This window comes from Protopterus annectens, chromosome 8.part0, assembly GCF_019279795.1.
Source record: "Protopterus annectens isolate FY-2018-M chromosome 8.part0, PAN1.0, whole genome shotgun sequence".
Lineage (NCBI taxonomy): Eukaryota > Metazoa > Chordata > Ceratodontiformes > Protopteridae > Protopterus > Protopterus annectens.
This window is the reverse complement of record NC_056741.1, coordinates 305,007,819-305,027,085: the sequence shown is the minus strand read 5'-3', so window position 1 is coordinate 305,027,085 and position 19,267 is coordinate 305,007,819. Positions and strand designations below refer to the sequence as shown.

The 19,267-nt window shown below is 37.5% G+C and overlaps 1 protein-coding gene across 1 annotated transcript in view; it reads right to left on the bottom strand.

Moving 5' to 3' along the window:
• The window catches only part of INSRR (insulin receptor related receptor), a 467,004-nt gene that overhangs the window by 146,116 nt on the left and 301,621 nt on the right, over positions 1-19,267 (bottom strand). Inside the window, exon 12 of the mRNA XM_044079802.1 lies at positions 12,878-13,176. Within this exon, the coding sequence (XP_043935737.1) occupies positions 12,878-13,176 (299 nt within the window). The remainder of the gene's footprint in view (positions 1-12,877; positions 13,177-19,267) is intronic.

The window sequence follows — 19,267 nt, the reverse complement described above, 5'->3', positions numbered from 1 at the left end:
CCTCCACAGTAAAGACTGGGACAGCGTAGCTCAGCTGATGGTCAGGTTTCAGCCAAGAATGGTAGCATCTTAAGCTAGTCCTTACTAACAGGCCAGCTAAAGTAGGAAGAAGAACTGAGTGCTTTGGAAGGGGTAACTGGTGCTGATGTTCTGGTTAAAAAAAATAAAATGTATATCTTAAACAAAAACCTTGATGCAGGCTTTGGAGGACTCAACTGAAAGTATGGACCTTTATAAAAATAGCAGGTAAAGCAGATGAGATGCAAACCCAAGTCAGTCCAATTCCTGAGATGTCTTGGGAATATGATAACAGATGAGGTTATGGGGATGTGAAGACAGTTTCTTTGGGTATTGTGTTATGTGAATTAATAGCAGATATAGCAAATACCTCACAATAAAAGAAGAGAGTCTTAGAAAGGGTGCAGCTGTAGCTGTTCTGTATGGATGACTCCAAAAGTTGGAGGCTGATAGTTTTATAGGTTCATAGGTGTTTACTAGGCTAACAGCCACATGGGCATTTTTAAGCCTAGCCATGCATCCCAAATCTCTGACAAGTTCTTATACCCTAAATAAGTGTAAGCATTTACCCTAGTCAGCTCAGCACCACTGATATAACTAATAATTTTATGAAGTCCTGCCAATACAGATGTCCAGGTATGATGCATTACAAAGGCCATATGGATCACAGAATTATGGACACAACAAGCAGAATTGTTCATATATTATGGAAAGATAAACAATGAAGGGATTAGAATGTCAAGAAGGCATGTCCTAATAAAACTTGGTCAAGGCCTTCCATTTTACTATACAGGAGCAGTCAAACTGGGTAGTGGTGAATCTGTGATAAATGTCCAAGGTAATGGAGATCTATAATACGCAAACAGTTACTCAAGGTGTGTTATATTTCAGTCCTTTTCAAACAACTTGTATACAATAAAAATAATAAACTTAACCAAGTTTTCCCAAGATAAAAACTTTATTATTAAGCGCTTTCGTCTACTGTAGTATATAGATTTCATCAGAACTTTTCCCAAAATAAAAACTTTATTGTTAAGCTCTTTCAACTATCTTATTATAGATTTCATCAGTTCTGATGAAATCTATGGTAAGATAAACTAAAGCACTTAACAATAAACTTCTTATCTTAGGAAGGCTTGGTCGAGTTTATTATTTTTAGATTTGGTTTACTTTCCCTGGCTTGGTCCTGTGGATCCTTTTGTTTTTTTTTTTTTTTTTGTTATTTGTAAACAATTATTAGAACTGTTAAATGGGAAGGTAATTCTTTTGCTTGCAGACACCAAATTCAGCAACAGGATACACATCAGTGACAGCAGCAACATATGAACAAAAATCGAACATAGTCACAGACAAATGCAGCTGAGCGCTAAGATGGAGAAGAGCAGCAACATAAAATAAGGATGCTACATACATTGTTACCAGTTTTGCATTCCAACAGAAATGTCGGAAGTCGAATGTCAGATAAAAAATAAGATATACACATTATTTTTCTTGGATGGCCATACCTACAACAGCAAAGCGTAAGTGATTCAAGAGTAAGAATGCAGTGAGAAATGTTTGTGCATACGTGTGCGCATATATGTATCTGTACATGTATGTCAGTATATTTTGCGGGGGAAAAAAATGGTTTAATGCATCCATTAATGTTACCTCAGCCCTGTGGCTTACAGAAATAAAATCCTAACTGCAGCCCAAATTGCCAAAATTCATTTAGCAGCCCACATGCTGGAGAAGCCCACATTGCAAAAGGTGGAAGAAGTGCCCGATGCTTGTTCAACCATCTGTACAAAACAGATGCAGTCTAATCACTGCAGCTCTGGCATATAACAAGAGCAGGTAACTGTAAAGCAGCGTGTGAAAATACTCATCTGGTGAAAGCAGGTACCACAGCACTCCCTGGTGCAGTCCTAGTTACAGGGGGGAAATTGTAGGACCGTAAAGGATTTTACTGTCTTTGACAGCCAATAAAGCTCTTAATAACCACTGTCAAACAGAGAGCAGCATACTTCTCAGTTCCTTTGGTTAAGAAATATCACAAGGGGAAGGTGCCTTTAAAACTTTGAACACTGGCTGCCTGCTATAGACTTAGTAGGACATAACCCTTATAGTTAAGACTACTGCAGCAGTGACCATTCAAACATCTACTATTTTTTTTTACACATTTCTATAAGTTCCAATATGCAAACAAGCAAGCAAGGGAGTGCATTTTTCTCTGTGCTGTTGTCACTCCTTAATATTATGTAGCCTAACCTAAGGTACTATAAACTCAGATGTAGTATATAATGCTGACGGGTGGGGGCAAAGTAACACAAAGTGTAGCAAGGCTGCTTTATCTCCCCCATTCATGTGATAATTGCTTATGTGTGTGTGTGTGTGTGTGTGTGTGTGTGTGTGTGTGTGTGTGTGTGTGTGTGTGTGTGTGTGTGTGTGTGTGTGCGCGCGTGTGTGTGTGTGTATGAATGTTCAGATTTATCTACTTATGTGTACTTGTCTAATTTCCCTATATATTCTTTGTTTAGAACTCAAAATGTCTGTCCTATTTATGTGAGGAACATGAAACAATGAAATAATTATGTATAGATATAACTTAGATGGTTACTGATATTCAAGAAAATAGAAGAAAGGACATTTGAATACAGAATAGAAACTAAAAAGAAAATAGTGTATAAATTAGTATTGCAAAAATATAAAGTGATGAAAAAAGAAAGCATAGTTTGTACTCACAGAAAGACAGAGAAATGTATGAGATGAAGAGAGAATGTCTGAAAGCATTAATAATATGAAAATAGCATATAAATATATGGTGAATGTATGATGGCAAGGGAAAAGAAAATAAATAAAGAAATGAGATCTACATTTTAGAAAGCAGGTAAAAACATATCACATTACAATAATTGAACTGTGTTGCATATGGTAAATATAGGCATTGTCCCAGCAATAGATGAAATAGGTTATGCCTTTCATAAAAAAAAATGGCCAAGAAGAAGAACGTTTTTGAAGATGTTTTGAAAAATGGTAGAAAGAATACTTACATTCATGGGGGAAAAGGGTAATAAGGGGGAACCTATTTCATTGTATGATGCTGACTTTACATTTTAAATGAAAATGTTACAAGATGGAATTATGAAGTAAATAACAGATGCTTTGTATAAAGCAGCAGTTCCAAGAAAAAAAAGGTTTCTGAGGGTATATTGAAGGAAGTTGTGGAAAAAGTGAAGGAGAGGTTAAAGTGATTGTGTGGGATATAGCTAATCATCTAGTAATTTAGTTTGGGAAAGTTTAAGGAGTGAAATAACAAAAAAAATATTGCTGCAGTCAGATATAGTGGACTTTAAGGTTCCTGTTTAAAAAGACTACACTGTTTATGTGAAGCAAGACATTCGTCCTTCCAAATATTAGGACTTCATCAGAATCATAAAACCTCTCTAAACTAAGGGTCTTAAATAAGAAATACAGTAATAAAATAACAAATCAATTAAATGTTGCAACATATTTAAAGATATGGTACATGAAACCCCTATAAAATAAATTAAAACTTGCTGTTAGCAATAAGGTGATCCGCTGTGGCGACCCCTAACCAGGAAAAGCCGAAAGAAGAAGTTAGCAATAAAAATGTATTTCATTATTTTTTTACACTATATTAGACCTTAAATTCAAAATGGGCAGAAGAGAAATATTCTCATTTAAACCAGGAGGGAAGCAAGATTGTCATCTAAGTTGCCATTTTGTCTCTCTTTGTTCTAATCTGGGTTTAAAGTCACCACCTCTAGGATTCAAAGGTACCTGTTCCAAAATTTCAAATCTAAAGCCAGTACCTGTGCCACTAACAGAAATGTTTATGTAAAGCATTATTCATGTGATTGTTGACTTCATATGTATGTTCATTAAATTATTTTTTCTGAGTGGTCTTTCACTTTTACTTACATAGAATGCTGGACAGCTGGACAGCTGGAACAGACAGCCAAATAGACAACCCCTTTGGAATAACAATTACCTTTACAAAAAGACATGTTAGAAGCTAATCTGTTATCCAAAATCAGAGTTGCAGCCTCGAAAATATAACTACATTGGGCACCAGACTTAGTAGCACACAATTTATATGTTACCTCCCTAGGCTTAGTCTGTTGTTCAAAACACTGTTTCTAACTCGCCCCTGTTTTAAAAACAAAGAGAGGGGGGAAGCCCCTAAAATCTGGTATATTTCGGGTTTACCCATAAGGATATTTCAAATTTTCCTAATAGTGTGTTTAACACCCTTAGCTTGTGGGCTATATTCCACCACCAAAGCCACCAAGTTTAAGGAGTTATCATTTTGGGAGAAATTGATTTCTTTATTAAGCATAATTTATGAAAGAGCATCATTCAAAGTGTTAATAAGTGGATGGGAGAGTGAAAGTATAAAGAATAAGAGGGTGAGATGGGGGCCCTTTAAATGTGATATTATTTTGTTATAATTATGAATACTGTGATATATGGATGTGCTAACAGAACTCTGAGTAAGTTAAAGATGCAAGGAAGGACTCAAAAGAGAGGCAATGGTTCCAGGGATTCTAGCATATGTGAAGATGTGATATTGATAGCAAAAAAAAAAAGTTAAATTATGTATAGTGGAATTGTTGAAAGAAGTAGAGAGAACACTTTAGGATGTGTAGAATTAAGTATAAATAAAACAGTAATGGTTCTGGGGAATAATGTCATGCTAGGTGGCTTTTACTTGACAGAGAGTGACATTACAACCTTAGTGTAAAGTGTTTATGGAAAGGAAAGTGTGGAAGAACAGTGGGATGAGGTGATAAGGAAAATGAAAGATGGTATAACCTTATGGAAGGATTTAGGATGTCTTTTGGTAAGAGGACATTTTTAATTAATGGGACTTTGACAGAGTTGCCAAAATATCTGACAAAGTTTATATGCTAAGAGTGATAAGCTAAAAAGAGCGAATTGATATTGTTTTAAGTTTCTTTTGGGGTTTGAGGCTTAATTATAGAAATCAAAAGAGGGAAATGAGTTTGTGGTATCCAAGAGGCTTCTTTTATTGTTTTTTGTAGGTTATACAAATAAAATGAGTAGAATCTGCTGAGACAATTATGATATAAGAAACACAAATAACATTGGAAGAAGTTTATTATTTCGGAAGAAGTAAGACAATATCAGATAAAGATGGCTTATCTGGATGTTAAATATGGAGGATTTAGAAAAAAGAAAGGAAATCATAGTATGGGAGGATTATGAAATATTTGTTCAGAAGGATGCATATGAAGGAGCAGATAACGGAGAAAGTTAAAGAGAAGGAACATAATATTCAAAAAAGTACATTATCTTTTCTTTTGTTTGTATTGTGATGAATGTCTTTAAATAAATTGCAGACGGAAAGAAATGTCAGATATAAAGTATAGGATAAAAGGCTATGTAGGTGAAATGATTACAATATGAAAGAATATGCTAAGTATTTGTTTATGGAGTGTAGCAGAGAAAAGGAGTTTGGGAAAAAAGTTTGCATGTAAAAGAAAAGAAATAAAGAGTATTAATATGGATATTATAATGCACAGGGATTATAAAAAGGAATGGGCTAGGAAAGGAGAGGAAGTTGGGCTGCACACCCACTTAATTATATATGCCAACTCTGAAATTGCACTACAGTAGGGAAAGGGCAGCTTTCCTTATCCCCAGCATACCTGTAAGTCCATACTGCCTTCCATTGTGTGTATGTTGGCCATCTATGGCTATTCATTGATTTTGTTTCTGATGATGTGCATTTTTGATGAACAGGAGCTTCACTGGATAGTGTTTGAGGATAAGCATTTCGCTGTAATTCCCATTCGATGAATGAACATAGACCCAACAAAAATAGTGGTGGGTTTAGATTTATATTTTGTCTTATATTTTGTGGAATGTAATTATGTCTATATAGTATTTATGTATAACTATGAACATGTAAATATGGCAGGTAAGATATGCTGTAAATATGAATGTTCAACATACTGATCACTGCTGCAGTAGCCTTAGCTATATAGATTATGTCCTGGCAGGGGTATGCCAGCTGGTCAGCTTCCAAAGCCTGAGGGCAACTTACATACAGCCAAACTGTAAGGCAGCTCAAGCAGTTAGCCACAGCCTTTGCATCTGTTGGGGTTCCCTCTGTGGGCAAGGGAGCACCACTCTTTATCACTTCTAGGAGAAGGAACAGGGAAGGCTTCCCTGGTTTATCAAAATGTTGTGCCTACCCCTGGGGAAGCTACTGCTGCCATTAATAACACTGTTGGCCCCATGTTTCCTGTGAAAAAGAAACAGAAAACTAAGCATGTAATTACTCTTCCTCACATGTCTTTAGACGGGGGTAGTTTACTAGGTCTGGTTCATGGTTTAACTCAAGCTGTTGATCCTTCTTGTAAGATAGTTTCTGGTAAAAGAAAGAGGAATACTTCCTTTCCTGAAGCGATTCAAGATTCTGAATCTGGACAGAAGCATAAAGAGACAGATACAGGATTTTCTCCTCAGATTTCTGTTTCAGACTCAGAGGATAGCCCAGTTTCTGATTTCTCTGTGGAGGTTTCTCTGAGATTATTTCTAAAATGTGGCAGTGTTTTCAGTTGGAAGAAAGGCGAGCTTTCTCAGTCCCTCAGAAACTGCTATGAGCTACTACAGAAGGAATTTTCAGAACCTGCACCCATTCCTCCAGCTTTGTCTGCCATAAAGGATGTGTTGGTTACTTCATGCAATTTTCCCTAACAGTCAGCCAGCTACTCCTAAAAAGGCAGATAGGATGTCTAAAGTTCCTCAGACTTGTAAGATTTTATATTCTCTTCCCAAACCTTATCCAACAGCTACAATTTAGTTAATCTTTCTACTGCTAAACACTTAGTTAATTCCAATCCTATTTCTGATAAGGATGGAAAGATTATTGATATGTACGGGAAAAAATGTATGCTTCTGCAACTTCAGTTTTGCAAATTTTGAATGTTAAGGTTTATCCCAACTAACTGTGAACATACGAGAAACTTTTTGTTTGCAGTTTCTTCTTATAAAGAAAAATCTGCTTTAAATATCTTCTGTTGTTGAAATGACTACTCCTTTTATACAGTGTGGGTATATCACTCTGTTTATACTTCTTCCAGCTATGGGCACTGGTAATGTTTTGACAAGATTTCCATGGCAGTGTTCTCTGATCCTCCCAGATGATGTTAAAAATGAGATTTGAAATTCTCCTTTGGATGGAGATTTAGTTTTTGTCCCAACTGCTTCAGAGGTGATTAAAAAGTGTGATGAAAAGTGTAAACAGATACCGGGAATCTCTAAGATTTTTCAGACCTCCTTTTCCAAGATTTCCCGGGGATTCTCTAACTTCTCATCCAATTTTGCTAAGAAAGACAATAAACAGTCTCAACAAAATGAAGGCAAACAGACATTTAAAAATAAACAAAAATGGGGCTCCAAGAACAACATTTCTGCTAACTCCCAAAATCAAGGACAGTCCAATAAGTCAGAATGACTATTTAAGAGACTTTGTTCCCCCCTACCAACCTGGCACACACTTTTTTCTGCAGAATGTCTGAATCTCCATTTCTCTTTTTGGCAACAGGTAGTTTTAAATAAATAGGGTTTTAAGATCATTCATTAAAGCTACAGATGGCAATGGGAGGAAATTCCTTCTTTCCAGAAGGATAATTCCTCATCCTCCAGACCATGCTCATTTTGTTCCACCTGTCCTTCATCACATGCTGTCCCAGGTAGTGATAGAACCAGTTCCCCCTTTCCCAAGTGGAAAAGGGGTTTTATTTAAGGATGTTCTTTTGTGCCAATGAAAGAAAAGGGTTGGGGACCAGTTCTGGATCATTCTTTCCTAAATCTGTTTGTGATGGTGCCCAAATTTAAAATAATGTTACTTCACAACGTTACCTCTTTTTCCTCATTCAGGTTTCCTAATAATGCTAGATTTAAAAGATGCTTATTAACACATCCATATTCATACAGATTTATAGGTTCATAGCTTCATACTAGGCTATCAGCCCTAGGGCCTATGCAAGCCTAGCCAAAAAGGTACCCTGGCTTTCGCCACACAAGAAAACAATTTTTTCTGTGACCCTGTTCAGCAGAGCCACAGAGGTGATCCCAGGGTGAATTTCCTATTTCCATCCAATCATCAAGATTTTCTTTGAAGAGTGCTAATGAGGAGCTTTGTTTTATATAGATAGGTAGTTTTTTCCAGAGTATGGGAAGTCTCTGGGACAGGAATCTATCCCTCCAGCATGTTCTGTTTATTGTGGTGACAAGATTTAGGTCCCTAGAGTGTGTAGCTCAGAGGGATTGGGATTTCTTTAAGTGGAGCATGTCCAACAGCTCTGGGTTTGACATAGCTTTGTATGTTAGTCAGAGATCGCCTCTGAGTAGGCAATATGTGAAGGAGTAAAGCTGGAGTTTTTTGAGACGGTCTGCGTAGGGCATCTGTTTGAGGCCAGTAATCCTCTTTGTGAGATATTTCTGTGGCCTTTCCAGTTGTTGTGGATGTCTTGAGAGGTATATACCAAAAGGGGCATTGTACTCTATAATGGGCCTAATGACTGATGAGTAGAGGGGAACAATGACCTCTTTTTTCCTGGATGAGAAACCTTTTGTGATGAGGTGTGCCACATAGAAGGATTTCCTGACTACTGTGGCAATGTGATTATCAAAGGAGAGACTACTGTCCACCTGTATCCCAAGGTCTCTTATCACACTTTCGGTGTTAAGTAGACTACCACATATTTGGTAGCTCATGGGTACAGAGTTTTTACCAAAGGGGATGATAATGCACATTTTGGCATTGAGCTTGAGGCCATGGCTTTGACACCAGGCGTCTGTCTCAGTGAGGCCCTTTTGTAGGATGTCCACATCATTAGGAGTTTCAATTATGGCTCCTAGTTTGCAGTCATCTGTGAACTTTGTTAGCCAAAGACCTTCTGTGTTAGCCTGTACTTCAGAGAAGTAGATACCAAACAGGAGAGGACACAGGACTGAACCCTGTGGTACTCCACTTGTCACTGGTCTGAAGTCGGATTTGGAGTCTGCTACTTTCACAGTGTGGGTTCTGTCAGCGAGCCAGCTGGCAACCCATCTTGAGACATAGGGATTTATACTTAGTTTTTCTATAATTCCAGAGTGGGGGACAGTGTCAAAAGCCTTGGCAAGATCTAAATAGGGTGTGTGAACCACCTTACCCTCATCTACGGCTTTGGTGACTGCTTCAAAGAAGTCAGTCAGGTTTAGGAGACGTGATCTGCCTTTTACAAACCCGAACTGAGTGGGGTCCAGAGTCTGGAGATTACCAATGTCTTTGTTTATAAGTTCCATGATGATACGTTCCACGGCCTTGCAGACCAGGCTCATAAGGCTAATGGCGCAGTAGTTCCCGGGGTCCATGGTGGCTCCTCTTTGTGGAGTGTAATAACTGTTGGCGTGTGCCATTCAATGGGCACAAAGCCTGAGGTGAGGCTATGATTGAACATGGTGCTTAGGTGGGGTGCCAATTCATTCTGTAGTTTATGTAGAATGCAGCCTGGGATGTTGTCAGGTCCCATGCATGCTGCGTTCTTGGCTTTGGAGAGTGTGGTTTTCACCTGTGCAGCCGTGATTACAGAAATTTTGCATTCTTCTGGTATAGAGATGGGCCCTTTAGGGAGTGGGGGGGGGTAAAGTTAGCACTGAACCTATCTGCCAGGATGTTGGCACTATCAGTTGGTTCTATATATTTAGTGCCATTGTGCTGTAACTCAGAGCAGATCTGAGTGTTGCCATTAAGATTCTTGACATAGCTATAGAATGCTTTGTGGTTGTCTTTAGAATCAGTGGCGATTTTATTTTCATAACTAGCTTTGGAGGATTTTATGAGGGATCTCAGCTTCTTACTGAGGCTGACCAGAGAGTTCTTCCAGTCATGGGATTTTACTCTTTTTTTCTCAGGAGCTTCTTAACTTTTTGTGTGTCTGGAATACATTATCAGTTTTCTACCATATCCTTTGGGCTAGGCTCTACACCAAGAGTGATCTCAATGTGTCTAACTCCAGTTATAGCTCATTTCAGGCTACAGGGTTTCCACATTTTTCCATATACAGATAACTCGTTTATCTTTGCATAGTCTTTTTCAAAGCATCAGGAATCTCTCTATCGGGTACAAGATTTCTTAGACAAGCTAGAATTCTGAGAGAACATTCAAAAGTCTTCTTGACTCTTTCTCACAGGATTTTGTTTCTGCTATGTCGGCTATACACCATAGTTTAAACTTTTCTTCCACATGAAAAAATCAGTCTATATCAGGATCTATTTTTAGGGTTTTCCACTCAGACTTCAGTTACTGCAAGGGAATACCTCAGGATTTTGGGTCTCGTACCTTCTATGATTCTCATGATACCCCTAGCAAGATTCCACATGTGAAAGATACAGTGGTATCTGTAGTCTTATTTAGTCCCAGCAGCAACACCCTTTGTCTTTTCAAATCCCATTGCTTGGGTTTGTCAGAAGAAAAATCACTTGGTGGAGACAAGAGATATCCCTAAGTCTAGGTCTCCCCTTCTCCCTCTATATACTAAAGCAGTCAGTCACCACAGACCCTTCAGACTTTCTTTGAGGAGCAGTTTCAAGAGGGATAAAAGTGTAAGGTGTTTGGGACACCAAGGACAGATGCAAGCACATAAAGATAAAAGCAATACTTGCCCTGATCAAGGCTCTTTTTTGTCTCTGGGATCTCTTCAAGTTGCTTCAGACAATAACATAGTCATATGGTACATTAATAAGCAAGTGGGAACCAGGTTGTACCTTCTTTGCAAGCTAACCATGTTAGTTTTGGATATGGCTTCACATCACAGTCTCACTCTACAAGCATCTTACATTCCATCAGAGCAAAACTGGGTGGCAGACAAACTCAGCAGTTCCAGGGAAGACCCTCGTGAATGGAAACTAGATCAGGGAGTCTTCCAAAATTTGATCCATCTATGGGGAGTTCAAGTTGATTTCTTTGCATCTTCTCTGAAAAGTGAACTGGCAATATTCTTTTCCAGGACACCATGCAAGAAGGCCTGGCAAACAGATGCCTTTTCTTTTCTTTTCCTTTGTCCAGAATGTTCCTGTGTGCTTTTTTACCCCTTTTCATTAATATCCAGAGTACTTCTGAAGATTACCCAAGATCACTGTGATGACTCCCTTCTGGCCCAGGCAACACAGTTCTCCCTTCTTTTGGAAATGGCCAGGGCAATTATCACAAGCCTCCTTACAGACTGGGTCTACTCACACAAAAACAGGGGTGTTTGATACTGTGACCAGTCAACTTCATTTGACTGCCTGGATGATAGAGTCATAATTCCTTTTAGGCACCTCTTTACTGAGGACATGAAGCAGGAATTAATGCAAGAAAACCTGCTTCTAGACTATCATAGATTACCAAATGGAAAAGGTTTACTAGTTAACACCAACAACATAACCACATTCAGGGTTAATTGTTCTCTGGTTTTACAATATTTATGTGTGTTGCTATTCTATGTCCTTTCTTACTCATCTAGCAAGGTTTATTTATTGGCTATTTTAGCATGTCTGACCATTGATCATATCTTTCAATGCAATCTCATGTCAAAATGTTTTTAAAGAAGTTTTTCATCACAGCCCTCCATGAAAACTAGTGGCCCCTTCTTGGTATCTTAATTTTGTGTTAGAAAAGCTAATACTCACTCCATCTGAAACAGCTAACCTGGCTATCTTGAGATTCTTAACATGGAAAACAGTTTTACTTTTCATTCTGACCTCTGCAAGAAGAGTATCAGAGTTGCAAGCTCTTATGGTGAGTCAACCTTACCTGATTTTCCATAGGGACAGTGTTTTTTTGTTTGAAAGCTAATCCTTCCTTTATGCCTAAAGTGTTATCTGAGTTTACTTTAAGCCAAACTATCCATCTCCCGTTTTTCTTTCCTGAACTCAAAAATGAGGAAGAAAGGATACTCCATACTTTGAATGTTCACAGGCAAGTCAGGTACTGTCTTGACACAGCTAATTATTTCAGTTCCATAGATCAATTGTTTGTTTCTTGCAAAGGCAAGAAGAAGGGACAACCTGTGTGAAAATGGACTTTTTCCAAATGGTAGTGTTAGCCTGTTACCTTTTGTTATACTCACTACAACAAAATTATTCTAGACAAGGTTAAAGACACATTCTACCAGGGCCTTTGCTTAATCTATGGGTTTTGGAAAGGGTTGGATTCTAGAAGTAGCAACTTGGTCCTCTGTACATACTTTTGCAAAACACTATAAGCTTGATTTCTTCTCTAGGTGTAGATCAGACTTTGCAATGACCTTTCTCCAGGGCTCTTCTTCTTCCATCTCCCAAATGTAGTAAGCTAGGGTAGTCTACCCATATAGCTAAGGGTACTGCAACAGTGACCAATATGATGAAGATAGTACAGTTGTATTAGTAAACTTAGCATAACAGTGGATGTTCAAATGATTATTGGAGAATGCATATATGTGCAAAAACATGCATATGTGTCCCAGACATTGCAGTATTTTGACGTGTCCAAGGTTGCCATAAGAGTAACAGGGATTATGCTATGCAGAAAACAGTGATAGCTGTCTACATGATACTTTTAAAGGAGGAGACGATGATTGAAAGGCAAGGGGGGTGAAAAGCACTTAAAAACACATGCATGTGGCAGACAGCAGAGGTTTCAAGAGCAGAGAAAACATTTTTTTATGGTTATTGCCCTAAATATTAATTATTTACTTAAGTATGAACTTCTGTTGCATGTATTGCATACACAATTTTGTAAGTCGCAATAATGACTACATCCATTCTGAAAAATGTAGTACTGTAAATAATAAATGCTCTAATATCAGACACTTACGTTCTGGCTTAGTCCTGGTAACAACAAAGGTAGCTGCACTGCAGCCAACTGTGAGTGCTGCATGATTGCAAGCATGGACTTCAATGCGGTACACTGTGAAATGATGCAAGTTATTAAGAACAATTCGCTCTCGAAGTGACTTTTCCTCAAAAATCTGAAAATCAGTGTCTGGCCTTGGATCTGAAGCAGAACGGTTGAATGCAGTGTGGTTTCTGAGCTCAGTTGTTGAAGAAGTATTTACGGTTGCAATAGTTGTTGTATTGGATGCATACAGTACGTCCCTTCGTTTTTTCAAATGTCTGCAAATAAAGAAAGAAGATACTACCACTTATAAGTTAATAAATGTATGCTGGAAAATGTATCATTATGTATTATAAATTTAGCTAAAGGAATTTAGCAAACCATGAAGAAAGTGCATTCAATATACAGGTAGAAGCAAGCCTTCCAAACAGTGACTCCCCATTCTGTAAAATCAGTATTTCAGTTCAACAAACTGAAGCAGGTAACATTTCCTTTTCAGCACTAATGAAACATTAGTACAATGTCCCTTGTATATACTATGAATAATATATAGACATATAGATATTCAGATATGTAGACAGATTTCATACAGGATACATATATCTTCTGAACTATTTACATCACTTTTACGATCATTATTAACCCTTAACATGTTACATTCAGTTGTGATCTAAATGGTAAGAGACATCATACTATCCTAGTGTAGATATACATACATACATATATATATATATATATATATACACATACACACACACACACACATCAAGACCTTGATTACATGCAATACAGACTGGATAGTATATATGGCAGTATGTAAATGTGGATCATTTTATGTGGGACAAACATCGAGGTCTTTTAAACAACAGAGAATGGCCACATACATTAGTGATATAAATTGTAAAAGAGTGCATAGTGCATTGTACAAGCACTATTTAGAACATGCGGGGGCACACTTCATATTTGTGGGTATAGATAGAGTTCAGGGTGATGGTTATCAATAATGAAAAAACATAAGATTTTAGATAGAAAAGAAAAAACTTGGATACTCAAATTAGGGGGACTATATAAGCCAGGATTAAATGAAAACTTGTAATAATTCAAATATTATGTGTTTCTATGATAATAGGGTAGTCAGGAAATAGAAATAAAAAAGAAAGTGAAAAGATCCCTACGGTTTTAAACAAAAAGTATATTATCAGGGAATTATGTCACTTCTTGTATGACTTTACACTGAGGACGCCTATATGGTGAAATTGGTTTGTGTTAGTAGCCAAGCCTTATTTAGAGACATAATGTTGTGCACTGATAAGTGTATTGGGCACTGAAGAGTGTATTTGGCACTGAAGAGTGTATTTGTTTTTCATCTTTATTAAAAGGTGAACCCATGGCCGTGTGGTGTGGATTATTACTACGGAACGTTTATTGAATGAGCTGGTGTGAGCTGGTGCTGGGGGAATTTTGTGTGTGTAATCTACTGTCCGTGCACAGCTTCACTTGGGGTTAGTCATTGGTTTGTGCACCATATATAGATATATATATATATATATATATATATATATATATATATATATATATATAGATATATAGATATATATATATAGATATATATATATATATATATATAGATATATATATATATATATATATATATATATATAGTGTCCCTGTCAGAATGCTGAATGTTTAAAACATTAATGGTCAGAATCGTGAATCTTGAAGACCGAGATGGCAGAAAGTTGAACTGCTGTAACAGCAAAAAATGGCACAGCACAAAATGGAAATGCGTGATTTTGCAAGATCGCATTCATCTCATTTTGGGGTATTACCCATTTCCAGCTATAGTGCAATCGCAAATTTAGTATATATATTTATCAGGGGATGTAGGAGCACTGCCCCTCTGCAAAAACTAGTACATTCAATGTTCCATTCTTCATGTTACAGTTTGACTTTATGCCATTTAGATACTCGAGGTTTGCTGTTGTGATTCTTAATGTTTTGAAAATTCAATGCTGTGACATAGACCCATATGTGTGTGTGTGTGTGTGTGTGTGTGTGTGTGTGTGTGTGTGTGTGTGTGTGTGTGTGTGTGTATATATATATATATATATATATATATATATATATATATATATATATATAATATACATATATATATATATATATATATGTGTGTGTGTGTGTGTGTGTGTGTTTATGTATATTAAAATGAAATAAAATGCTGTATCAGTATAGTAATAAAAGTCAGCAATATTTATTCAAAAGCCAATAGTAAGCGCTTTTGTCTCCTCAATCAAAACTGAATAAATATTGCTGACTTTTATCACTATGCATTTTATTTCATTTTATTTTTGGACTTATCTGCTTGCTGCTAGTTGAGGAGTGTTTCTATATATGTTTATACACATATGCATGCACGCGCACACACACACACACACACACACACACACACACACACACACACACATGCACGCACGCACACACACACATATATGCTTGTGTGTAACATCATTAAAGTAACAGCAATTATAACTGAAGTCGAGACTGAAAAGTTTCTCCCACATCAACAAACAGAAAACTGCTGCTACAAACTCTAAAACTAAGAACATCATAAGGTTCGGCACAAAGAAAGACTTGCAAAAACACACAAAACATTTTTTAGAGGGATTGAAGCCTTCTGCACTCCGTGCTTTTGAGACAAGGATGCTGCCACATTCCCTGTCTCTTTATAAATTCATTCCATAGTCATACTAACTCATGGAAGACCGAAAAGTTTGAAAAGAAATAAAAAGCTCACCTTCCCTCTTCAATAAGTGTAGCACAGCACTCAATTTATAACCAAGTTAGCAGTGACATTCCCACTCTTCCTGCTACCATGTTCTGAATATCTGTGCAGCAGGACTCAACAAACAGGTTTCCATTTTTATCTGTATACATCAGGCATGCATATCTGTCCACCTGGGAAAACATGGTTGACAAGCCATACTGCTTTGCCAGATGTTGGTCTGCACCTGTGTCCTTCAGGCTTTCAGATACTGGCAAAGGCATTAGCCACTCATATTGTACCTTTTTTAGGCAATGTCAAAATAACCAACCTTCCAACATAACAAAATCCTCTCTAGGTAAACTCTAGGTACTGTTGCTTAATGTTAGGAGCCTAAACAAAAAAAAACTGTACTCCCTGGAAGCATTCCTCACTTTGGAAGATGCTGATGTCTGTGCAGTCCCAGAGACATAGTTGAAAGGCTCAGAAGGCACTCAGGCTATGCAGGGCTACAGTGCCTTCCATACGTTGGGACCACAAACTGAGCATAAAAGTACCAAAAAAAGGTGTATTCATCTTCATTAAGGATAAGTACACCTTAAGACTGGTCAAACAGTATAACTCTCTTGAGCTACTCCATGTCCAATTAACTGCAGGCAAAGCCCCCTAACATATCATAGCTAGCTGGAGTCACTTGAAATACAGCCCAACACCTTAATCATGGCTGATTTTAATTACTCCACCATCAACTGGGAAACATACATGACCATAAACATGTTGGCTCAGAGGTTCTTGGACATTGTCAATGCAAGTGCTCTGGAACAGCTAGTCAGCACACCCATAAGAGGCTCAAATATCCTGGACATAGTACTCACTCACATGGGAGAATATTGCTTCCCCTATATCCATGTGATGCTCTCCCTAGTAAGATCACACCATAAATTAGTCTTGTTCAGTATCATTATAAGACCAGAAACCCCATCAAGCTCAAAAATGCTTAAGAATTTTTAAAGACAAACTGTCTCCTAATAAGTGATGTTATAAGAAGTTTGAAAGCCCGGTCAAATGCAGATAACATGGACCCCTATGCAAATGTGTACACCAGTGCCTTCTATAGCCACTTAAGCAGTTGTATAGAATCAGCTGTACCTGACTGGATTAAAACCAGGTCCCTAGTATAAACAAGCTATACAACAAGAGAAAGAAACTAATGTCCAAGAGCAAGAGGGAAGTGGCTCAGCAGAGAAAGAACTCTCTCTCTAGCTTAAACAAACAAATTAGAGATTTTGTCAGGTCCTCCAAAGCTAATTATGAAGCAAAAGTAGCATCCCTAGCTAGGGAAATCCAAAGGAATTCTTTTAATCTAAAATCTAAAAGGGAATACCCAGCTAGGCACTGAACTGGCAGCAGATGGTACCACTCATACTCAACTGGAGCTAATAGCCCACCTGCTAGCTGACAGATTTGGAGCAAACTTCACACCCTCATTTCCATTTATCCCCCTAAGTATACATGCCTTCATTCCTCAGCTTATTATCTCAAGAGATCAGGTCATCTCCGCACTCTCCAAAGCCAACAACACGGCATCAGTGTGACCAGGCAACATCCCAGGTTGCCTTTAAAACAACTTAAAACATGACTTATCAGACCTACTTGGATCCCTGTTTAACCACAACCTGAAAACTAATAACCAAAAGTTCTTATCCAACGGTGTAAATCCCCCTCTGTTCAGAAACCAAACAATAAAGAACAAGCCAAATATAAAGACAGAGAGGTAACCAAAGCTGCTCAATAATCCATTCATAAAGTGCCTGCAACTGCAACTGGGATATTCTCCAAGAACCAAGCTTAGATTTAAAAGCAAAATAATTTATTTGATAAAATTGTTGTCGGTAAGCGCTTTCACATTTGCTTCCTCAGACCGTTAACATTAAAAAAATCAGTCTGCTCCTTTTATAGTAGTCATGTGTTTCATCTTATAAAGCTTTAAAGTGATACAAACCAAGTTATTGAAAGCTTCATTAAAAAAGTTCAGTGTCTTAACACTTCTATGCTAAACAAAATAAATTCACATCTATTAAGAATTTACAAAGTACACATCATTCAATGCTTACTAAGAACTTACTGATATATAATGCTTGTTGCTAAAAAAGACATATCTTAATAATAGTAACTGCAGCCATTAGAAAAGGCATCAACTGTTGCATAAAGCTCAAAAAATGAAAATTTCTCAATCAGTATGAGCTATATATGCATTAAACTGTGTATACCATTTATGTAAAGAACTATCAAAAACATTGTAAGTATGCTAATCATACAAAACAATATTCACAAAACTGATAGAAGTCACTAATCGTTAAAATCACAAGTTGAGAAGTCACTAATTAAAAAATGCATGCATTTATAACAGATATTTTTAAAAACATTTCCTAAGGCATTTTCAAAAGCCTATCATTATATATTTACACTAAAAAAACATCTAAACATAGAATTACAAGTTGTTAATATTGTAAATAGCGCTTATTTAAGGCGTCTGGCTCTTAACACTGGTCGAATAGAAGCTCGTTCATTAAGGCCACTGCCTTTGTCTGCTCTAAGCCGGATCATCCAGTTAACGTCTACTCTCTCAGTAGTATTACGAATATTCCCTCGTCTTAATATTGGCAGGACACTATCTATAGCCATGAAAATAAACCTGAAAACTGGCTATGTTTCGGAGAATGGAGGATAGCAACAGTAATCCCTCTGCACAAAGGGGGACCATCAACTGACCCTGGGAATTATAGGCTCATAAGATTCATTATCCTCATCTGCAAGGTCATGGAAAGAATCAATATGGACCTTATTAACAAAGACATAGGTAATCTCCAAGCTCTGGACCCAACCCAGTTTGGATCCGTTAAAGGTAGATCATGCCTGTTAAACATTATTGACGTCTTTGATAAAGTCATCAAGGCCCTGAATGAGGGAGAGACAGTGCATACTGCCTATCTTGATCTAACCAAGACATTTGACACAATCTACCACTCACGTATTATAGAGAAACTCTCCCAATTGGGAATTAACCCCTACATTGCCAGATGGGTAGTCAGCAGGACACATACTGTTAAAGTGGGTGACTTCACCTCTAGTAAAATGCCAGCCACCAGTGGCATACCACAGGGTTCTGTGTTGGGCCCCTTACAGTTCAGAATTTATTTCTCAGAAGTCCAGGAAAACTTGGACCACCCATGGATGACTAAGTTCACTGACAATTGCAAATTGGGAGCAATCACTGAGTCTCCCAGTGATGTTAATATACTGCAGACAGATTTAACACAGTCAAATGATTAGTGTCAAAGCCGTGAATTAAAGTTAAATGCAAAAAAAATGCATTATCATTCCCTTTTGGAAAGCTGACATATCCCTGCTAATTACATTATAGACAGCACCCCCCCCCCAAGTGTAGATCCAATGATATGTGATCTGGGTACTCAGGTCGATAGCAACCTGAACTTTGACCACCACAAATCCACAGTAAGGAAATCCTTCTACATGACACTTCTTATAAGTAAATGCATCACACCAAGATCTAAGGATGTTTTAATTCCATTATATCTGGTCCT